A 24,192-nucleotide genomic window follows, 5' to 3' on the forward strand; every position below is an offset into this window, starting at 1 on the left:
GGACTTTTGTCAAAGCTGGGAAGACACCTAAAGAAAGCTCCAGCCGATCCAGGAGAGAAGGACAACCGCTGTCTATGCAAAAACCCGTAGTGATCCTGTATGTGTCAGGAGTATTGCAGCAGTTGATTTTCTCTAAAAGATGCATCTCTGTGGCTTTCAAACCCAAAAAACATGCTGCAGTAAAAATCAGTCCACCCGGCACAAACAGAGTATGGTGTTCCTAGGGAGCCTGGCTAGCAGTAAGTCTTTAAGCTTAGCTGTTCTTATGGGCTACTGTCACAGCATGGAAACAAATGGCCTTAATGAAAAAAGTCCATCAGAAAGTAACTTCTCAGTCTATTGATTACTGTTACCTTCCTGACAGAGACATAACAGAAAAAAGCTGTTTTGTCTCTGTCAGGAAGCCCCGAAGGCAGTTTGATCTACTGCAAAGACTGTACCGTGTTGTCTTCATCCAAAGCAGAGGGGCAGAGAAAAACATGTTTCTCTACATGCAAACACATTATTACAGCAGTACTGTGTCACGTGCATGACAAAACCACTTTGTTCTAATGTAAATGCAGCAACAGCTTTCTATTAAGAAAGGAATGAAAATGAAAGTGGAAATTACCAAGCAGAGCTAAGCAGAAACATCCCTACCTTGCTGGATCGGAGAGTTCCGTGTTGATCCAGTGCTACCATTAGATCCATATTTCTCTAGCAGATCAGCAAATTCTCTCCTTTTCAAGAGAAACAGATGTTGAGACATGACAGGATGACTGCATGTTACATGTTAAAGCCAATGATGTTGTAATGATTTGTGTAGACCTGGACAGCTTTGCTTTGGGAAGTGATATAGGTACATATATGCTCTTTTAAGTCATATACTCAAATGAATGGCAGGCAATCATTCTGCTGAGTACTTTTTGCAGCCCTTCTTTGTACCCAAAAAAATCAGGACACTGTGTAAAATGTAAATGTAAAACAGAATGTGATTATTTTTAGGCTTCATCAATACATATTTTATCAAAATATAAACATATCAAATGTTTCCATTGAGAGGTTTTTATATTTCATGAACAATATGAGCACATACTAAATTTGAAGGCAACAACACATTTCAGCAAAGTTAGGTCAGGGTCACAAAATGCTGGACAACTCAAAAGAAACAGCTGCAACTAATCGTGTTAACTGGTAACAGGTCAGCAGCATCACTGTGTACAGAACAATAGAACAATTTTAGAATAAGATTGCTTTAATGACACGTCACAGTTATATTAGTTAACCACAACTAAACTAAAAAACTAAAACTAGGTGTGAAAAACATTCTAATTAACTGAAATAAAAATGAAGGCCTTCATATTTGAATACTGCAGCTATTAGAACAGCATTGCTTCTGAACTGGCCTCCCTGCAGTCCAGACCTTCACCACCTGAGAACATTTAGAGCCTTATGAAATGAAAAAGACAAAGAGAGGAGCCGGGACTGCTGAGAATCCTCCTTAGCTCACAGACCATTATGGAAGCAGGGATGCTACACAGTGGGAAACATGAGCTTTCCCAGAGTTTTTCACACATTTTGCTGCCATCAAATTCAACATTTTCTCAGTTTAAACATTTGAAACAAATTATTTTCTATGTTCTATTGTGAATAACAAACAGTGTTGCAGCTTTTACAAAATGAAAATCCTTGTTTCATGAGACGGGCCACAATCTTACAACACCACACTATGATAGTCCCTGTGGACGCTGATTTAAATTTGGCATTTCTTAGCGGATTATGATAAGCAGTCACATTGGCTGTGGAAAAATAAAGACACAAACTGAGCTTGGAAAGAAAATAAAAAATAAAAACACCTCACATCAGCAGCAACAGACGATTGGGTTAAAGGTGCCGTTTTGCAGTGAAGGATGAGCAGATATGTGCTGTCAGTGCCGACTGACAGCACATTTAGGGTCTAATATAGCACCATGACACGCCTGTGCCTGTTCAGCAACATTCACCATTCGTGTGCGTGTGTGCGTCTGCACATGCGCGTGCGTCTGCGCGTGTCTCTGCGTGTGTGTGCGTGTCTCTGCATGTGTGTGTGTGTGCATGTGTGTGTGCGTGCATGTCTGCACGTGTGCATGCGTCTGCGCGTGTGTCTCTGCATGTGCATGTGTGTGTGTGTGCATGTGTGTGTGCGTCTGCACATGCGCGTGCGTCTGCGCGTGTCTCTGCGTGTGCATGTGCGTGCGTGCATCTGTGTGAGAGAGACATATTTAGGCTCAGTCACCTTCAGCTGACTGTTGTTGTGATCTCAGAGTCATGGATTGAACTGAACTTTGAGTTAGTTTGTGTTGCCGTCTCTTCTCTTTCACTAAAACATGCAAACGTGTTTACAGAATGCTTCTCACAAAGCACAATGCTGCAGATGAAAAGGCTTAACTTATCAATAAGTGGGTTTTTCTTTTAACTGTAATTTGCTGCCGGTAAGCAAACAGCACATGCTGGGACACTTCTGGCTTGTCTTTGTGTCGGGATGGGGGTGTAGACAGATATAAAGATAGAGACGAATAATCCCGACTCCCAGTCCCCAGCACTGCTGCTGTCTGCCCCGCCAGCTCCTCTGGGCTGCAGGGTAGTTAAAGCACACAGTGCAGATTAACATACAATGCTCATCATGTCATCCAGAGCATCGTCTCCGTTAAGCTCTCCCCCTCCCCGACTCTGCTGTCACATCCTCTGCACAGAACACAAAGAGATGGAGAAGGGAGAGTGGCTCAGGCAACCTCACTGCTGACACAGCTTGGCCTCAGAGAAATAGGTACGCTTAAACTACACACAACATTGTAATTCTACATATCCACCCTGTATATGAGGACTCTGCCAGTGATGACTTCAGTCTGGCATGCATCTTCTCCAACAGCCGAGGTATAAATCCCAACTGTCACGCTGTCTTCACTGAACACGCAGAATATTGCATTTTTAAGTAAAGCTCATGGCTGACACTAGTGTGCAAAGTCTCACTGTTTAAATATGCAAATCCTCTACTACCTTTGTCACAGATCACGTTGTGTGCAGTGGATTTGAAGGGAAGACAAGGCCAATGCTGACAGCTGGCACTGACCTTGTTTTCACTCAGACTGGCCATAGTCAGATTAGAAAGCTGGTTCAACACTAATACTACCAGCCAGGAGTAATGCTAGTATGGTACTGTCAGCACAGTTCAGGCATCATGTGTTCCACTCATTTTGAGCTTGTTATTCACGAGTTGTTTGAGTGGAGCTGGTGTGTTAAACAAAAGGAATAAATAAATAAGGTCAGAAAACACTGCTGTTCAGGCTGCAACTGGAACGCCCACAATTTTTTAGTTCAACGTCATCAAAAACTGTTTTTAGTCCATTAGATCTGGCGCAAATTGAGCCCAAGATGAACGCCTTTTTTGGACCACATGTATCCCTAATGTAACCATAACTCTGTGACAACACTGGCAGATGCCTCAATAGTGAGACATGAAACCCATTCAAAGAAAATCTGTAAACCTAAAACAATCTAAAGTTATTCGTTGCTTCTACACCCAAAATTCATTTGGTGTCATTTGGTAGTGGTTGAATTTGCTTCTAGATGCTGTGTGATACCTAGGCCTGGTTATCCTCACTGATTTCTATAACTGATTCAATTCTGATTCACAAGGTCTCGATTTGATTCAATTTTCAGTCAGAAAGATTATAATTCTGATCATTTATCAGCACATATCCATATTTTATATCTATGTATAAAAAGAAAGCTGACACTGTGAGACTTTATCAAAGGTTTGAGCATCACAGCGGATGACATCCATCCATCCATCCATCCATCCATCCATCCGCTTTATCCGGGCCCGGGTCGCGGGGGCAGCAGCCCAAGCAGAGAAGCCCAGACCTCCCTCTCCCCAGCCACCTCCTCCAGCTCGTCAGGGGAACACCAAGGCGTTCCCAGGCCAGCCAAGAGATATAATCTCCCCAGCGTGTCCTGGGTCTGCCCCGGGTCCTCCTCCCGGTGGGACATGCCCGGAACACCTCACCCAGGAGGCGCCCAGAGGGCATCCTTGTCAGATGCCCGAACCACCTCAGCTGGCTCCTTTCGATGTGGAGGAGCAGCGGCTCTACTCTGAGCCCCTCACAAATGGCCGAACTTCTCACCCTATCTCTAAGGGAGAGGCCGGCCACCCACCCAGGCCACAGCAGATGCCTTTGTGCCAATGTAACTGAGGATAAAACACGGAAAACATGAAGGCATGCTGAGATCAGACGAGATCGGGCGATCTCAGGGTGCTATGGCCGTGATCTCAGAAGCTAAGCAGCGTTGGGCTTGGTTAGTAATTGGATGGGAGAGAAACATGAAGGCGACTTTCCTGGCCTGGCTTTTTACAGCAGATAACCTATTAAAAATATTCTGCAGTAGAACAAAAACTGAAGAAAACATTTGAACATCACCTGATGCTGCTGAAGTGAAGCAGAGCAAAGTTACAGAGGTTTGATTAGAGACACAGCTAAGAGATTTGCAACTTGGCATCATTTGTAAAAGTTTACATTTTTTTGGTATTGAACAGCAGAAATGAGTCTTTCTTGTCAAAGGTCATTTAAAAAAAACAAACAGCGGGCGACAACACTGTACACAACAGTAGACTGGTGCAGAATGCAGAAAACAGAGATTTTTGATGGTAAACTAGTCTTGAAGTACAGAGAGAGCTGTGCAGGAAGTGTGATTTCACTGCGGTGGAAGCAAAACAGTAAGAGAGAATTCATGATGATGGTTTTCAAACCTGAAGCGTAGTTTGATCTTCTTTTCTGCAGCATCAGAATCTGTGAGCAGAACGGGGGGGCTCCACGCTCTGTGTTTACATCTTTGTAGGGAATTTGTTTACCTGCTCTCATTTACTGTTTTAGCTGTTTGGTGATTGTTGAAATAGTTTTGTGAGCTTTAACCTGAGATTCTAGCGTTTCTGGTAAAATACATACATATTTAAAAATCGATTCAGGATTTAATGAATGCATTATTCAAATTGAAATCAGGGAAATTGATTTTTTTAAACCCACCCCTAGTGACACCCATGTCCACAAGGTGGATTTTCAAGGGTTTGCTGACAGTATAAAAAAGGGATTCTTGACCAGATAAATTGGCCTGTGGCTGCATCACTAATCCAGCCACAAACCACAGGCACTCGCTCTGCATTGCCAGCACTACAGATAGTCCATAGTAAACTTTGTGGCTTAAGGAAGGATTTAATAATCAACTCTCAAACCTGCTGGGAGTTTGATTCCCTTTAAACAGCTGTACAGGTGGAAGTTCATGGTCTTTCTGTAGGCATCATGAAATGCATCCAAATACTCCACTGCTCGACTAGACAGCAAGGCCTGAGAACTGATCATTTAATAGCCTGGCTCCCTGCCATCACTCACAGAACCTCTACAAAAGCAGGACCTACAGTAAACCAAGACAGTACTCCTTTTTGAACAGCATTCAGGGGGCAGCACTGCTGTTCAGGGCAAAAAAATGATTTTGACTACCACATACAAACTCATTTTTATAGTCTGCAGAGAAACAGTGGCATTAACACACAGGACTGTAGACAGACTTCTGCTTACTTTGCTTCCTCATCTCTGGCTACAAGAAGTCGCATGTGATTGGTTGCAGAGGCTGCTCTCAAGATATCCACAGCTCTGTGAAACACATGCAAACACATTTACACAGATTGTCTTCCAGCATCACTACTGTTAACATGAGAGCAGTGACTTTAGCAGATTACCTTTCACTTGTGACACCTACTAGGCTGTCCCCATTCACTTCCAAGATCTGGTCCCCTGGCATCAGGTTTCCTGTGAAAGGTTAAACACAGATTACATCCAAGTCCAAAGTCCAGAGGGGAGCTGTCAGCTGGACAGCAGTGGCTCATTTTGGACGTTTCTTTCTTTCAGGTTGACCCCAAAATGTGTTATATCTGTAAAGAAAGTGTTGTCAAGAGAATGAGCTGCCTAGTTAGTTTGAAATATAATGCAATATAATATTATATAATAAGCTCAAGTTATTCATGCTCAGTTATTTCTAAATCAATAACAATTATCCATTACTATATCACGTTTGTGTAATCAAAGGAAACCTCAGTTTTGCTATCTGATTTTTACTCTACTACAAACGTCTTAGAGTATGTTTAAAAAGAACATAAAAAACAAAATACAATATTGTTCACTTCAAATGAATATTGCCCAGAAAGTGAGCTGCTTGGCTGAGGTTTTCACTCTCAGAGTGAGTCCTTGTTCCATTATACGAGCTTCTTTCAAAGTTTTGTTTCGGTCATGGATTGGCCTTCCCAAAGTCCACACATTATTGAAGCAGTGTGAGATCATCTTGACAGAGAACAGAACAAAAGGCAGAAACATCCAAAGAAGAGCTTTGAATGTCCTTCAAGAAGCCTGGGGAACTGTTCTTGAAGACTACTGAAAGAAATGACAGAAAGCTGCCTCAGAGAGTTTAGGCTGGGCTGAAGAATAAATATTCCCAAATATTCCCTTTCAAATTCGCTGGAACTAAATGAACTCTCTTTTTGCCTTATATCCTATAGGACCCATGAATGTGTCTTACAGAAAAAGGGATTTATGATATGAAGTCCATCCAGCCATGGGGGGTGGCTGTAGCTCAGGAGGTAGAGCAAGTCATCTACATCTACGTGGTGGTTTGATCCGTGGCTCCACCCTAGTCTGCAGGCCAAATATCCTTGCACAGTAAATGAGAACAAGAAGACTGTAGAGAGTTCCACTGGGATTAAAGACCATCCGTTTGATGCTGAGCCTAAGCACTTTGATCCTGCACACTGTGTGCCGTATTCTGAACCTGCTCATGGTAACATTTACCTGGCAACTTCAAAGACTGTGTTCACTGAGTTAGATCTCTGACAGACATGCTGAGTGGTTATGATGGATTTTTTCCCTCTAGTGACACCAAACATGCTGCGTACCTCAGCTTTAAACCAACATGAGACTCAGTTATGAGTTAAACAGCAACATCTTGCACATTTTAGTGTGAACGCACTTGGAATTGACATGAAAATCTTAGTGAGGAGTCGGGGATGTGAACTGTGAGCTCAGCTCTTCTGACTGCAGTTTAAATGTCGGACTGGTGGGTCAGGAAGAGACCAGCACTGTGACGATACAGCAAAACCCTTTGATCTGTACACCAGCAGCTGAAGAAGAATGTGGCCTAACTAAAGTCAAGCATATGTGGTGTTCTGGACAAGCTGTAACAAACAAACAACTATTTTTACAGACACTTCTCTTCTCTCTTTGCCCTATATCCATCATTCATGGTGCGATACACAAAAAGTAGGCCAAGACAATCTTGTGGTGTATATTATTCATGTTTTAATACTCACAGGAGATATGCTCCAAAAATACTTGTTCTCACTGCAAAGGTCTTCAGTCAGACCACTGTCAACATTCATTTCTATTCTTTGGCTTTGGGAGTCATTCACATGATCTTCATGAATGGGAAAATTTTGCACAAGGGCTCGCTAAATTTCTACATTATGTAGTAAAGGCACAAACAAAGGGTTTGTGCATATAGAATAACACCAGCACCGCTGCAGACTGCATGCTTGGTCTCAACCGACATGTTCAAGGTGTTGATGTGAAACATCGGAGGAGAGAATGGAAATGTCCACAAATAACTGCTGTACTGCATGAGTACTACTGACGGAGCAGAGCATCAAGTAGCTCCTTTCCTTCTGTTATGTGGCTTTTCTATAGGCCAAGCCAACTTGGTCCTCTTCACCTCTTTTGAACTTTCTGGGAAATATTCAGGAATTACCCATTCAGTAATACTGCTTCACATAGAGCCTATAAATGTTCAGTCATTCTCCAACAGAGATGTTGGAGAATGACTGAACATTTATAGTCCCACAGGTATTTTCTCTTTTTCTTATAGCCCCAATTCAGAGGCTGAAGTAGAAACTTTTACTGCCTTTGTTCTAGAAATATTATCTTCTGTGTTGGGGGTCAAAGTAACCAGTCCAAATTCAAATGGGAGACTGTGCTGTTCTAGAACACACTGACCAAAGGTTTCTGGATTTCAAGTCTTACCATCAGTTGAAGCAAGGCCACCTGGTAAAATCCGTTTGACGTAGACTCCAAACTCCTCTCCTGTTAGCTCCTTCACTCCACCTATCACTTTAATTCCTGTAGAGAGAGATAGAAAAAGAGTACTTTAATGGGTTTTCCAGTGTTTCTTTAATGATTTTTTGCTCTCCAGCCACTTTGTGCCTTGTAAAAAATGACTGTCATCTTAAGATGGCAGTGGAGTCACTGACTGGAAACAATTCATTATAGGAAACACTCTGATTTCCAGGTTAATGACAGTCCTGCAAAAACTGCTCAAGCACAACAGACAGAGGTTCCTGTCTCCTGGCACACTGTTGTCAGATTTCTTCCAACTATGACCTGGTTACATTTCTACGGAGCCCCTCTGATGACATGGTCCAAAAAATAAATAAATTGTGGCCACAAAATACTACTTCGTGGGCACGAAATGCTAATTTGTGGGCACGAAACACTTGACCGATAACCGTGATCCTTCCCAGGCCCTTGCAGTTGGTTGACAATAAAATCTATCCCGGCGTCCAGGTCGCAATTACATCTGTAAAGCAACTGGGCTCTCAATAATAATAATTGCTATATAACTTTTGCACTGTCCACTTCCTGCTGTGACAAAACAAATTTCCCACGTGTGGGACTAATAAAGGTTATCTTATCTTATCTTAACCCTGGAGAACCCATGGGGTCACATCCGACCCCATTGGTTTTCTAGGGAAACCATGGGGTCAAATTTGACCCCATGGTTTCTCCAGGGTTAATATCCTGTTTAAATGTCTCTCCGTAATAATGGTTCCTTGCATTGCCAGGCTTTTCAAAATGCATTTGTAGCTCATTCCCAGCCTAAAATAAAACTCAATCATACTGTCTCTGTCCATGATGTATAGGTTTAGCCTACTCTTATGCTTATGTCTCTACGCAGCTGTCCAGGAATTGTATCAATATGATGTGCGCACGTTATCTATTTCGCTGCCACAAATGCGTAATTCGTTGCCACGTTATACCCAATTTGTGCCCACAAATTAGCATTTCGTGCCCACGTTATACCTATTTCGTGCCCTCGAAATAGTATTTCGTGGCCACAAATAAGTATTTCGTGGGCACGTTATACTATTTCGAGGGCACAAAGTAGTATTTTGTGGCCACAATTTATTTATTTTTTGGACCATGTCATCAGAGGGGCTCCGTACATTTCTTACAGCTCAAAGGGGTTCATTTGACTGACGGGCTTCCCTCTGCATTACTGTCTTTACCCTTGAGGTGACTGCTCTTATGATTTGGCATTATATAAATAAAACTGAATTGACTGAAACAAAACGAGCTGGTTGGACTGTGTGCATTTAGACTGTGTTTTCCTGTCTCTGAAACCTGTGCCACTGCAACCACTAAGCACAGAAGAAAGTCTTTATGATCAGATCAAGCTTTATGTAAAGCACTCTTACTTTAATGCACTCTCCCCCGTACACTAAATCACCACTCCACCACTATGTCACTGTTCCACACCATTTCCACAGTAAGAAGCAATTCAATTCCAACTGCTTCTTACTGTGGTCAGTTATAGCCATCTTCCTGATGTACTCATGGATGTTCGTTGTCTCATCCTGGACTGTGGTTCTGATATTCAGTAGTCCCCGGCCTCCTTCCTTCCACTTAGCGTCTCAGGATGCTTGACTTGGGGTGAAACCCTCCATGCCCGGTAAGGAGCTTCCTTGTCTTATTGTCAGTGGCTTCTATCTCCTCGTTTGGTCACCTTATTATCCCAGCAGGGTACCTGATCGCCAACAGGTTGTAGGTGTTGACAGCCTAGATCTTGTTCTGACCATTCAGCTGACTCCTCAGGACTTGCCTGACCCTCTGCAGGTACTTGGTGGTTGCAGCTTTCCTAGTCTTTCCCATTTGGCTGTGGGATCCCCAGGTACTTGTAGCTGTCCTCAGTGTCTACATGTTGCCTTCTGGTAGCACGATCCCCTCAGTCCCCTCTGACTACCTTCCTTCTCTTGTTACCATCAGACTACACTTCTCCAGTCTAAATGATGGATGGTGACTTGTGCTATTGGCTTGAAGTTGGCCTCTAGTGTTGTACGCCACATTCCCATTGAGTTCCTGATGAGGCTTTTAGGGTCCCGTTGATCTTATATAGTTCTAGGATCCATGTGTAGAGCATCGAGTCATAGGCCTTCTGGTAATCAGTCTCAGGTGACTGCTATGTCTACCAGAAGCCAGTGTTTCTCCTCTGGTATTCCTGCTCATGTGTCAAGCCACGTGCCTGTTTATCTTAGCCGCTATGATGCCTGACAGGAGCTTCTATATGGTACTGAGGCAGGTTATTGGCCGGTATTTGGATGGGACCAGTCCCTTCTGGGGATCCTTGGGGATCAGGACCTTCCGGCCTTCAGTTAGCCGTTCTGGGTGCGTTTCATCCATTAGCAGCCTCATTGAGTGCAGTCAGCTTCTTCAGCCAGTAGGCGTGAATCATATTGATCAGATCAGCTGATTAGTCTCAGTGATGGTTGCAGTAGGGATTGTCCATAGTGCTGCATTCAAGTGCTGCTTCTAGTAGACCTTCAGAGGGTACCTCATGTAATCTTTCTAACCGGCTACAGAGGATCCAGGTTTCCAGCTTCGGCATGATGCAAAGGAGAAAAACTCCAGTATGGATAGAAAACGAATAAAAATAATTGTAATAATCTTAGCACTACCAATTAAATGTAAATAATTTAAACAACAGTAACTATAACTGAATCAGTGGACAAAATTATTCCAAGTTCATGTGTTTTATGCACACTTTACACACAGGGGCGGATCTAGAAGGGTGGCATGGGGTGGCAAGTGCCACCCTAAAATGATCCCTTGCCACCCCAAGTGCCACCCCAGTTTTGCATATGACAGTGTTGTTTATTAAAATAAGATAGCATTAACAGTTTGAGCGTAGTTACAGTCAACAGTGAATATCAATGCTAAAACTGAATATATTGGATAGTGTTCCCCCCCTGCACCATTAACAAATGGTTCAGCCCATAGCAGGACGGCTTTTTTCTTGTTTTCAGTAGCAAGCGATGCTTATGATTGTGCCAGAGCACATTTTGAACAACACCATGGGAATTACGGATTTTACACAGGTGGTTGGATGTTACACTCTGGAAATGGAAGGAAGGTGAGTGTTATTAACCCTCTGTGGTCCACCGACACGCTGCACCTCCAAATCACATGACTGATCTAAGCTGACAAAGCAACAAGCTGCAGCCACGCTGAGTCTCTGTTTCAGCCCACACTGAAAGTTTGGACTTCAAAGTTTTTAAATTTTAATTACAGGCCAGTAAATCCAGAGTTATGATAATATATATAAGCCACGCTTTTTTCTAAATACTGTCGTCACGTTTTTGTGTGTTTTAAATGTTTTCTAAGGACAGCGCGAAAACAGTAAAGAAAGGAAAAAAAGCCACCTCTTTCCTATCGGTGGGAAAATGCACCATGTCGACCAATTTAAAAAAAAGTCAACACGTGGGATTTGGTTGTTTAGGAAGAGGGGAAAGTTTTGGGAGTGACGTAACGGCAGCGAGACAGAGCGAGAGAGAGCGAGAGAAAGAGAGAGAGAGGGAGAGAGTTTTTCGATGTGGGAGATTTGTGACGTTTAGTGTGGAGTGTATACTTAGTGTGTTGTGTTGTCTTGTATACTTAGTGTGTTGTGTTGTCTTGTGTAGTTGTTCTGTTGTGTAGTCGTTTTGTTTTGTGTGTCAGTGAGGGCACTAATGAATGTCACAGAGGCACATTTGCAATGTAAACACTGTCACTAAGTAGAAAACCAGCGGAGTGATACACCTCCTGTTGTGAGGCCTGCAGGTTTATCCCTGTGCTGTTCTGTCTTTTGGTGGACAAACTTTTTTTTACTGGCACACATCATTTGTGGGGCATCTTATTGCAACACCTGATTGTTCTTCATTTTAGTTTTAGTAATATTTTTAAATGGTTGTACAAAATGAAAAAAAAAACAGCAGGTGTATTGGCTGCATTTTTAGATAAATAGTTGTATATGTTTACAAAATGTACAATTTATATTTACTCAACATGTCTGTGGGTTTTTTTACAGTAAAAAAAATACTACTAAGATTTCAAGTTCTTTGTGTGATTTCAGATCAGTAATACTAATGCAGTATGTCAGTGAAAAAAAACAACTAAATTCAGTTGAGCTGAAAAGATACCAAACAAGGCAAGGAGAAAAAAATAAAATGAAACAGTTTGAGGGTGAAATACAAACGTAAACTCAAAAGGAGTCAAAAATGGGCAGTTGTATTTCAGACCTCAGTGGGTTAATCCAACAAATCATGAAAAATTAGGTTTAAATTTTTGTTCATGACAGTGCAGATTTCTGACATTTTGTGTAATTTAAGCTGTAACAATGTGATTGTTTTCTAACAAAAAACAGTGAAACTTAAGTTAGACTTGTGTTTGTAAATGAACCGCCCCATGTTGTGTAGCTTTCTGGATTTTATACTTATTGGGCTACATATTTATTTATTATACAGGCTATACAGTACATAACATCAAAACTCACATGTTTTATGTAACTAAAATGTGTAATTATGTGGGCTACAGACAATAATTAAGTTATAGAACATATTTATATGAAAAACGTGTATACTTACTGCATTTGAATCATTTAACCATATGTAACCACCTGCATATGTGTTTGGGGGGGGAAAAGGCTTTGATTTTGCCACCCCATTTGATTTCTTTGCCACCCTCATGCCACCCTAAGAAAATTTCTCTAGATCCGCCCCTGTTTACACACACAGCTTCTACAGCTCTAACAGCCCATCTGATTCCTGCACGTGGATCTTTCATCACTGCACTCCACAGAGAATATAGTAGAGTTAACCCTGAAATCAGGCCTTCTTTAGCTTAAGGCTTCCACTGGCCTGCTGGAGCCAACACAGAGTGGTACAACTAATTGGGTCTGGAGTGAAGGGCTCAAGTTAATTATCGCCTGGTGGAACAGTGGGGTTTTAAAGTTCCTTGTCTCAGTCCTCCCATCCTTTTATACTCTTCTCTGAGGAAAACAGTTTCTTGTTCTTTTAAGCCTCAAAGCAGTCTCCTCCCCTCATCTATCATCAGATAAGAAAAACATGCAGCTGGAGCAAATATGAAAGACTTACATCCCTTGTTCTTATTCAGCTTTGCATTTACTTTCCGAATCATTACTTCCCATTCACAATGAGTCAAGGGCATATTTCTTACACAAGAACTGAATGTTCCAATACTTTCAGATCTAAATAAAATGTGGGGTTATTCAGTGTGATTACCAAAGGTTCTTAAAATGGTTTCTTATCCCCCAGATAACACAAGAACGTGAAATATAAAATGTCTGTTGAGTAGTGAGAGTGATTTTTGAAAACCGTCTTCTTTAAAGCACAAGCTGCAGATACTGCCAACATGTCAACAAAATGAACTGTGACGGACACGATTTCCACTACAAACACTGTCCCCTGCCCACAGGCTGACGCTGTACTGCTTTCAGCTGCACTAACAGAGAGATTCAAACGTGCTGTCCTCCATATGCGATTGTATGCTACAGTGTGTACAGCAGCCCTTCCCCCTGCTGAAAGCTACATGTGTACACTAAGGAAGCCTTAAGACTTTAATATATGTATCAGAACACTGTGTACACCTGCATGTGCTCAGGTTGGATGGGAATTAGTTGCTTTGCTTCTCAGCTGCGTGCACATATTGATACACAGGTTGGCTTTTACGCATCTTCATTCTTCAGACTTTTTGGCTTTCCAGTAAGTCAAAAAACCTTTATGACACTGACACATATGTATAAATACAGCACAACCAATTACTTAAAATCACTGTTATGCCAAACTGGATAGAAAATAAAACCCTCACAGTGGCCAGTTCATGACCGATGGTTATGGACTGGACTCCTCAAAGCCCGGACCTCAACATTATTGAAGCAGTGAGGGAGTGAGTAAGAGAACATCCAAAGAAGAGCTTTGACTATCCATCAAGAAGCCTGGAGAACTATTCCTGAGGAATACTTAAAGACATGACAGAGTCAGCATGCTCAGTCAGTCAGCTGCCTCAGAGAGTTCAGGCAGTGAAGAAGGATAAAGTGTTCACGCCAAATATTCACTTTCAGATTCTCTGGAATTGTGTCTTCTCTACTGTGTTTGCATGGCTCTTTGCAGGTTTCAGTAAATCACTGGACCCTATACGCACTTTACAAATGCATATAAAATGCACACAAATTGTGTGCATTTTTTTTTTATTCGTCAAAATAAATGAGAAAACAGAGCTGCCCTGTGTACTCTGACTCTCTGAATTCTGTTATTTAATATTTATTACTGCTTTAAATGTTACATTTCAAGAATAATTATAAACTTTATGTTCAGAACTTAAACATATTCAGTTTTATTTATATACTGCCAAATCACAAGTTGCCTCAGCAGTGCACAAGTTCATTATGCCATCAGCTTCTGCAAACGTTACTAAACATCAACAATAATAGAGTAATACAGTTCTGTTCTGAGGAGATTTATACAACCTCATGAATGTGTGGACATATAAATATGGACATAAATATAAAGCCGTTTTGCTTCACTATGATGTTTGGCAGCTTGACAGTAGTTGCATTCATGGACATGAGCTGTTTTTTCTTGCTTAGGCACAAGTTGCAGCAGCACAGTGATAGTAGATAGTGGAAGTGGAGGATAAAAACAACAGCAGCTCCTGTATTCTTAACCCCACTCAGTTAAGTAGGTTATGGCTTTGACCTACTTCCCCTGCTTGGCAAACACAGTGATCTGTAGCATGATACCTACTCTGCAAATCCCTTTAAAACGCAGACTAATATTATTTAATCTACTCATTATCATGCTCCATCGCCAGTGGTTAGTGGAGGATGGTTGAATAAGGCTATGTAGATGATTCAGACTTGGTGTAAAGAACTGAATTCTGTTGGGCCAAAATGTTGTTGTTGTTTTTATTAAATTCATGGCTTCATCTCAGCTTGTATGTATTTGTTCAACTATTGGGTATAAAGTGTCAGACCACTACGTCCTGTGAGGGGAACAGTTTCTCTCAGAACTCAGGTTATGTTGACACACTTGCAGAAAGCACGAGCTTTATTCACGAGGACAAGTTTTTGTCCGAGTGTGTGGCCGAGCCTGAAGTGGATGTCCTGCTTGGAGAAGCTTCTCCTCTGATAAACCTGCTACACAAGGGATGACAATGTTTTTCCGTTTGTCATTCGGTTTGTCCCCAGCTGACCTTCTTTCCTATGCATCTTTGCTGATTTGATGAAGGTCCTGTTGGGATAACCACATGTTTTAAGAACTTTCTATCCGTGTGTTCCTTTTCTTTCTCTTCTCTCTGGTGTTGCAGGGTCCTGATTACTCCAAATGTGTGTTCCACAGGATGTTTGGAGTCAAAGAGTAGGTACTAGTCTGTGTGTGTGGGCTTCAGTGTTGAGGTTTCCATCTTCCTCAATGCATACAGCACAGTCCAGAAATGGCAAACTATTATTCTTCTACTTCTTGGGATTTGATTTTGACCCAGGTGTCATCCACATATCTGTGCCGGTCTTTAGGTGCTGTTCCTTTGAAAGAACCAAAAGCTTTACTTTCCACTTCCTCCTTATAAAGGTTGGCTGCAATGGCTGACACTGGGGAGCCCATGGCACATCCATATTTTGATGTAGAAACCCTGGTTGTATGTGGTGGTAAGGCGGGGTGAAGCTGATTCTGTTTTCTATGGCGCGGTCTTACTGTAGGTGTTGGTAAGTTTTTGTTTGCCATATATGGAACTTCCACAATCGTTCTTCTCTTTTAATGTCTTATGGAAACTGTGCTTTGTCCACAAGCTAATGGATCACTAAAGTCAATCTCATTTCATGGACATTTTTTTATTAAATATGTTACAGTACAGCACTAGCTACTTTTTAAGTAATCACTATTTGCGGATCCTAAGTCAGACGTGAGCTGTGTAAGCAGTCAGACAAGTGCGAGTGAAAAAATGAAAGAACTTTGGTTTGCAGGAACTTAAGTTGAGCATCTTATTGAAGTTAAAGAGCCAGAGCAACATCTACAAGCAGCAACACATATGACCTCTGCAAACACAAAGGAGAGTAGTCCAGTGTTGAGGTGTGTTACTTGTGGGGACAGAAGTATGAAAAGACTTACCTAGGCCATTCTCACAGTCTGTAAACTCCATGGAATGAACAGCCCGGTCGACTCCGTATGGACCCATTAGTGTCCTGTTAGAGGTGAATGGATAAAAAGGAAGCAGGAAGCAGGGAAAGGAAAGAGAGTGAGGGAGAAAAAGATGACGAAATAGTTAGATTTTGGGTTTTTTTCCTATTTTTTTCACAGGCTGCACTGCTACACAGTCAGAATCCATAGGAGAACTATAGTATTGGGAACTTAACCTCAGATAGCTTCTCCTGTCTAGGCCTGAGACTTTGTCACCACACACAAGGCAAGGAGTGTGTCTTCAGTGTGTGCTGCAGATACTTCGCTGTGTAAATGAGTCTTCTATTCATGGTACTGTCAAAAATCTTTCTCAAATTATGAACACAAAAGTATACTTTCCTCACACTGCTGTTTGAAGACAAGACCAAATACAGCTGTGACAGTAGCAGAGGAAGCAGAAATGAGACGGCAGCATTGGGTAACTCAAAAGCATCTTGGTAAGATCTCACACAGTGAGCAATAATCTCTGAGAGATAGGGCTGGCACACATGTTGTTCGTCTTATGCAATAATGCTGCACAAGAGGACTGCACACTGCAGCTTTCCCCTTTTTCCTTCTTTACTAATCCTCATCTAACACTTGCAAAGCATCCCTTTGCTTCCCTCATTAGACACTACAAAAGACAATGCAGAATACTGCAAATGAACAAACCATAAATGTCACTTTTTTGGTATCTGGAACGATGTCTTTTTAGCACTTTATTTTAGTTTGCAGTTCCCTTCCTGTCTACACCCAAATGACAAAAAGGACTATCAATATTTTAGCTGCAGAGGGTTCGCCACTGCTGTCAGTAAAAACAATGAGGCTGAGGACACTCTGAACTTCGAAAGAAACACGGCCTAATGAATGTCGCAGCAGAATGTAGCTCTGTGTACAGAATAACAGTCTTCAAGCTTCAAATTCTTCAGATGATATTCTGATAGCCCAGCCTGCTCATTGGCTGATAACACAAAGATGCAACGTTCAGGGTGGAGCTGGACATTTTAACATCATCTGTTAAGGATGGATATACAGTCTCACACTAGAACACCGGGATTCACTGTTGATTTTTGCATTTTTGTGGTTTGGATTCATTTTACTTCTTTGATCAATGGTCATGACAATTTGCATATTAATGATCAAGAAACTGAGCTCACAGCCCGTTGTTCGGTGGCGCTAGTTTCAGTTTTTAGGCAAATGTACTGTTTATAAGGTTGGGGAAACCTGCACTTGGATGAGTGATGAAACGTTTCTCCTACTGAAAATTCTACTTCCACATTTTCCAAAAAGAAATTTGTATTTGTATTCCTTGGACCAGAGATCGGGTTTCCACTTTGCTACAGTCCATTTTAAATGAGCTTTGGTCCAGAGAATCACTGATCATGTTCACATATGGCTTCTTCTTTGCAGGGTGGAGCTTTAACCTGCATGTGTGGACAGCACAGCAAGCTGTGTTCCCACACAGGAAGTGTTCCTGAGCCCATGCATCGATTTCCACCACACAATCGTGTCTGTTTTTAATGCAGTGCTGCTTGAAGGACCAAAGATCACACGAACAAATGAAAAAAAAAAAATGAAAAAAATTGTGAAACTTTTCATCAGCCTCTGCCTCTGACACTCTTTTCATACCCAGTTGTGTTACTAGTTAACCTGATTAGCTGCTAAATGTTACTCCAGCTGTTTCTTTTGAGCACCACTTACTTTTCCAGGTTTTTGTTGCCCTGACCCAATTGTTTTGAAAGATGTTGATGCCATTTTCATGAAATACAGTCCTGATCAAAACCACTAAGACCACTTGAAAAATGGCAAAAAACCCTATTTTGCATGTTTGGATCTTAACGAGGTTCCAAGTCGAGCTTCAACATGCAACAAGAAGAAATGGGAGTGAGAAAAAACATTTTTTTGAGCATGCAAACAACGCTTAAACTGAAACAGGCTGTTTTACAGCTGATCAAAGTTTAGGACCACACCTCCAAAAAACCTGTAAACCCCCCAAAACAGAAATCAATGTTGCAAACATGAACTCAGTAATGAGTCGCTCCACAGTGATTGTTGATCACTTCAAAAATTTGTTGCGGCGTGCTTGATGCAAGTGTTTCCATGAGGTGAGTGGGAACATTTCTCCAAGTGGTGAAGACGGCTGCATGAAGGCATCTACTGTCTGGATCTGTTGTCCATTTCTGTAAACTTCCCTTTCCATCCATCCCCAAAGGTTCTCAGTTGGATTTAGATCAGGGGAACACGCAGGATGGTCCAACAGGCTGATGTTGTTGTCCTAGAAGAAGTCTCTTGTCCTGCAGCATTGTGTACTGTAGCGTTGTCCTGTTGGTAAACCCAGTGGTTACCACACAGACGAGGGCCCTCAGTCATGAGGGACGCTCTCTGCAACATCTGGACACAGCCAGCAGCTGTTTGACGCCCCTGCACCTCCTGAAGCTCCACTGAAGGAAAAAGCACCCCAGGCCATTATGGTCCCCCCTCCACTGTGGAGCGTAGAGAACACCTGGGGTGGGATCTGCTTGTCATGCCGGTAACGTTGGAAACCATCAGGACCATCAAGGTGTTCTCATCAGCGAATAAAACTTTCTTCCACCTTTCAATGTCCCATGTTTGGTGCTCAAAGTCCAAACAGTCAGTTCTGTGGCGTCCAAGGACACGAGGCCTTTGAAAACCTGTCTTGTTTTTGAAGCCCTTCAGTCTGAGATGCCGTCTGATGGTTATGGGGCTGCAGTCGGCACCAGTAATGGCCTTAAATTGGGTCGAGGATCTTCCAGTGTCTTGACAGCCAGTTGGATCCTCCGGCTCAGTGCTGGTGAAGTTGTTTTGGGTCTTCCACTTGACTATTTTGTTCCATAGGCAAGGCAAGTTTATTTATATAGCACAATTCAACAACAAGGTGATTCAAAGTGCTTTACAGAGACATTAAAAACAAAAACAAATTCTTCTTCTGACGAAGTTGTGTTTTTGTATTTTCCTACTCAGTTGTATATAGTATTTGTATTTCTATTTTATTCTATTGTATATATTATTCTATTCTATTTTATTTTATTCTATTGTACATAGTATTTTATTTTATTTTATTTTATTTTATTTTATTTTATTGCATTCCAGTGTTTTCTAATTTCTGCTACATAACTTTGCACTTTTGCTGTAACAAAACAAATTTCCCACCTGTGGGACTAATAAAGGCCATCTTATCTTATCTTATCTTAAATAAAAAGCATGATTTAAAATTGATTAAGACAAGCAAACAAACAAACAAACAAAACAGTATATAAAATCAAAAATCAAAACAGTAGATAAAATCAGAACAGTAGATAAAATCAGTAGTTAAAATGTAAGTTTTGAAATTTAAGCTTAAAAGTGTGGATTTGGTGCTTTATTCAAAAGCAGCTGAGAACAGGTGAGTCTTCAACCTGGATTTAAATAAACTGAGTGTTTCCATAACCCTCAGGATCATTTAAGAAATTCCAAATGACCGTCTTACTGCGTCCCCACCTCAGCAGCGATGGCGCGCTGTGAGAGACCCTGCTTATGCAGTTCAACAACCCGACCACGTTCAAAAGAGAAGGTTTTTTGCCTTTGCCATCAGAACGTCATGACAGTGAGACTACCTGACAGAAAATGATGATGGATCCACATTTTAGCACAGATTTGGCCTTTTAAAGGCATGTGGACTAAACTTTTGATCAGCTGTGAAACAGCCTGTTTCAGTTTAAGTGTTGTTTTCAATAAATTGCATGATCCAAAAATGTTTTGTGTCACTCCCATTCCTTCTTGTTGCATGTTGAAGCTCTACTTGGAACCTTGTTAAGATCCAAACATGCAAAATAGGGTTTTTTGCCATTTTTCAAGTGGTCTTAAAGTTTTGCTCAGGACTGTAGTAAAATGTTTCAGTTTAAACATTTGATGCTTTCTCTATGTTCTATTCTGAATAAAATGTGTTTTTACACCAAATACCAACTTTTTTGGAATTGTGGTTGTACAAAGGTCACATTGGCCAGGAGTTGGAAAGCAGCCATGATGGTTCACGTAACATCTCCACATATATTTTAGAATGCAGCTGGTAAAATCCACAAAGAGCATTAAACCTCAGAACCAGCACCAGCACGGGTCAGCTGATCAGTCATTTCCTGCCACTGAACAGCTACAAAGGTTCCCCCCTTTCCCCAGTCCCAGTTTAACCCTCAGGTCTACAGGTGTACGGTTAGCTGAGTAATTGTCCTAAAAAAATTGAGTGCACTGAGTTATATCACATTCAGACCAATACAGTGGCAAAAGCTAAACCCATAGGCATAACCACAGACAACATAAAAGATGGATGAGGCCAATGTGAAATCACCGACTGCTTTGTTTCCAACCTGGATATGGCAGTGAAGGGTGGATCCAGCTATGAAACCACACTCTCATTGGTTAATGCCTTGCGTGTTTGCAGAGGTGACAGCAGATGCCCGTTTACCCATGTAACACTACAGGACATACAGTTTTTTTGCAACTATAGCTATTAACCCCTGCTGGCCTGATGGCGCCTGTGTTTGGCTCTGGGGCTGCCGCTCTGCTACTTTTGTGTTATTTTTTTCTGCTCTGCTGTTCTCACTTAGTTTTAACGATGTATTGGCTGCCTTGGTGTATGATCGTCTGGCTTTGCTATCCATCCAATCCTCTATGATGCCTCACAATGTCTCTTCGTCCTTCGCCGGTATTTTCCACCCGCCTCCATCAGCTGGAGCCTTGCTAGGCACTTTCGGCGGTTCCTCTAGACCACGGAGAAGGAGAGGGAGAAGAGGAGGTATTCAGGTAAAGCTCAGGCTTTACTGGTGGCGGGGTTTGGCTGGTAAGCAACACCGAGCGGGCCTTGTCTCCTGTGCTCAGAAAAGCTCCATGGAGGGGGACTTGTTTTCCACTTCCCTGTCTGGATACGCAGGGCCCGGCTCTTTGAGACCGTGCTACCTGAGGAGGGTTTATCCAGACTCTTCTGCCGTCTGGCCCTTTATTCCCTCGGTGAGTGGATTCTACGAGCGTGATGGCTCAAACCCTGAGTATTTACGTCCTGTAACTCGAGCCCTTGCAAATACTGAGACTTCTACCTTGCTGAATATGGCGCTTTTTAATGCTCGATCTCTGTCTAATAAATGTCAAAAATGAGCTCACTCCACAGAAACAGCCCTTCTTAGGGTCTCAAATGACATTTTGATGAGTAATGATGCAGGAAAATACTCTGTCCTACTTATGTTGGACCTCACATGGGCTTTTGACAGTGTTGACCACCACATCCTCCTTGAAAGGCTTAAACACTGGGTTGGTTTATCTGGAACTGCCTTAGAGTGGTTCTCCTCATATCTACATCACCGATCCTTTTCTGTGGTGGTCTCCGGTTTTAGGTCATCCTAAATTCTCATGTGACACCATTGCTATCTCAGCTACACTGGCTTCCTGTGGAATTTAGAGTCCATTTTAAGATCCTGGTCTTGACATTCAGAGCCTTGCATGGACTGGCACCAGCCTACATCTCTGATCTGCTACAGCCCTCTGTCCCCAGCAGGTCCCTGAGGTCATCTGATCAGGGCTTACTTGCTGTAAAAAAGACTAAGATGAGAACTAAGGGTGACAGAGCTTTTGCCACTGTGGCCCCGAGACTGTGGACTCTCTCCCCCAAACATTAAGAACTGTGGACTCAGTAGTTGTTTTTAAAAAACAACTCAAAACTCACCTTCTTAAAACTTTTGATTAATTTTTGCTTCTTTTATATTTTCTGTTTTACCTTTTATTATTTGTTATCTTATGTGCAGCACTTTGTGACTCTGTCTAGAAAGGTGCTATATAAATAACATTTTATTTATTTATTTATTTATCTATCTATTTATTTATTTATTTCTAAGGTTCATACAGTCTCTGGGCATGACAGGAGTCACGAATACACTCGCTGAAGCTTGGTGCCATTCAAAAGACTCAGTGGTTGTGTTGTTAGACACACATCGATGAAGTATCACTTGTGGCATGAGAAACATATTGTAAACATAACTGAAGCAGCTCCACACTGCCGACTGCATCACTCAGCCTAACGGATAAAATGTCGATGAGACAAGCTTCCAAAAGTCTGTCAGTAAATGTTCCAACTTTGGTAAAACATGGATCAACAAATCAGCAACATTTACAAAATCAATGAGCCACACAGTAAAAGCACAGATTGAACATTAAACGTCCACAATGGAACCCGCTGATGCTGCCAACGTGTCCGTGAGAGCCGATAAAGTGCCTCATAGAGCCTCTTTTCAAAGGAAACTTGGGACAGCACTTGGTCTCTGATGTGGAGCTCATCCGTTTGTAGCACATGCAAGAAAGATGACTGCATCATTTCACGCGGAAAACTAGAACATATCGATAAGCCTGAGAGAAGAGCACGAAGCGCAGCTCTGTGTGAGACACGAAGCAGATCCACGCGCCTGTGTTACAGACGGACAGTCAGCGTCACGGTTACCAGAAAAAGCCCGAGAAGACACGCGGTGTGTTTGGTTTCCACGGGACAGAGTTATGGTTAGTAAACGCATCTCCGTGTTTACAGAGTTCAGCTGTCAGCATCGTGTCACCGCTGCTGTCACACAGACAAACCTCTACCTGCACACACAGCCGCTCGCCTTTACCTGCTGATGATCACCGCTCCTTTGTACATGACTGAAAACGTTGGCATGTTGACATGGAGCCCGGTTCTCCGGTGAGACAGGCGGAGGCTCGGTCGCAGCGTTCAGCCTTCAGCCAGCAGCCACATGATGGTGCACAGGCACTAATTCCAGCGAAGCAGCCTGTGCGCTCCAAACATCTCCACCTTCAGCCGCACGCTTAATCTCTTACATAACTAAAGTCGGCGGAAAATGAAAAAAAAAAACCCTCTGAGGCTGGAAATGATTCGGTGGTTTGTTTCGCACACATTTCTCACCCTACCTGTCATTTTCTCTTGCTGTGGCTGTGCAGCGGCTTTATTTGTTGCTGGGAACCGCTCCATTCAACGGAATCTGCCTTTTTCCCTCTCTGTGGATGTTTGTGCTACTTTGATGGTAACGTGTTTAATTGTGTTTGGCCTCGTTACGCGTGAACATGAGTCTTTCCATAGATTCTACCCACACTTCCATTTGTATCAACCACAGCTTCTTTTAAGACGATATTGGCCATTGCGCTAACAAGTTCTTGTTGAGCCAGAGAGGAGGGGCTTACGAGCCTTTAAACACATTAATGCACAAGTGCCCTACTCTCCATTTAGAAACTGCAATTTAATCCCCAGACGACATCCATTACTCTGCCTTCATCTTTAGCATTCAGACCTTCTATGCTGTCATCTTCACTACTCAAACAACGATTCTTCATTTTGGCTTTATTTTGATCAGCTAATGTTACAAAAATGCGAGAAAGAAAAAGAAAAGTTACCACAGTGCTGTCTCAGCTCAGTGCTGCTAGGAAGCTTTTTTCTTAGAGACAGCCTCATCCATGATCCCTAAAATGAATTTAATGCAAAGACAAAATCAATCAATCAAATGGAGGCGACAACGCTTAAAGATACAACACTGGTGACTGTAACTGAGCTGTTTGTTCAAAGTGATCAAAGCAAAAGAAATGTGCATCCATGTGGATGTGTTTCCACCCAGCAACATGACTGTGTCCCTCCCACCGGACACAGCTAAAACCTGCTGAACCTGCCTGTGTTTGATTCACTGTTACATTACACTACATTCATAAATGGGGGAGCGCTCCAGTATACACTCTGTAGCTTCTTTTTGATTCAGTTTGGTGTGTAACTTTTCTAGATTTGAGGTGTAATTTTCTATCAGTAAAATATCCTTACTGGTAGGTACAGTACAAGTGGAGGTTTGAATAGAAAGAATACACTA

The 24,192-nt window shown here is 42.1% G+C and overlaps 1 protein-coding gene across 6 annotated transcripts in view; it reads right to left on the reverse strand.

Moving 5' to 3' along the window:
- Positions 1-24,192, reverse strand: part of si:dkeyp-72e1.9 (syntaxin-binding protein 4) — a 73,291-nt gene that overhangs the window by 31,668 nt on the left and 17,431 nt on the right. For 4 of the 6 annotated variants that reach the window (XM_063471074.1, XM_063471072.1, XM_063471071.1 and 1 more), the window contains exons 2-6: positions 16,265-16,338; positions 8,076-8,171; positions 5,750-5,819; positions 5,589-5,663; positions 640-719 (exon numbers count right to left, since the gene is read on the reverse strand). In XM_063471074.1, the coding sequence (XP_063327144.1) occupies positions 640-719; positions 5,589-5,663; positions 5,750-5,819; positions 8,076-8,171; positions 16,265-16,338 (395 nt within the window). Of the gene's footprint in view, positions 1-639; positions 720-5,588; positions 5,664-5,749; positions 5,820-8,075; positions 8,172-16,264; positions 16,339-22,953; positions 23,145-23,731; positions 23,799-24,192 lie in introns of those variants that run through there. The other 2 variants (XM_063471077.1, XM_063471075.1) reach the window with 2 other exon arrangements.

The sequence above is a fragment of the Pelmatolapia mariae genome, linkage group LG4 (genome assembly GCF_036321145.2).
Source record: "Pelmatolapia mariae isolate MD_Pm_ZW linkage group LG4, Pm_UMD_F_2, whole genome shotgun sequence".
Classification (NCBI taxonomy): Eukaryota; Metazoa; Chordata; class Actinopteri; order Cichliformes; family Cichlidae; genus Pelmatolapia; species Pelmatolapia mariae.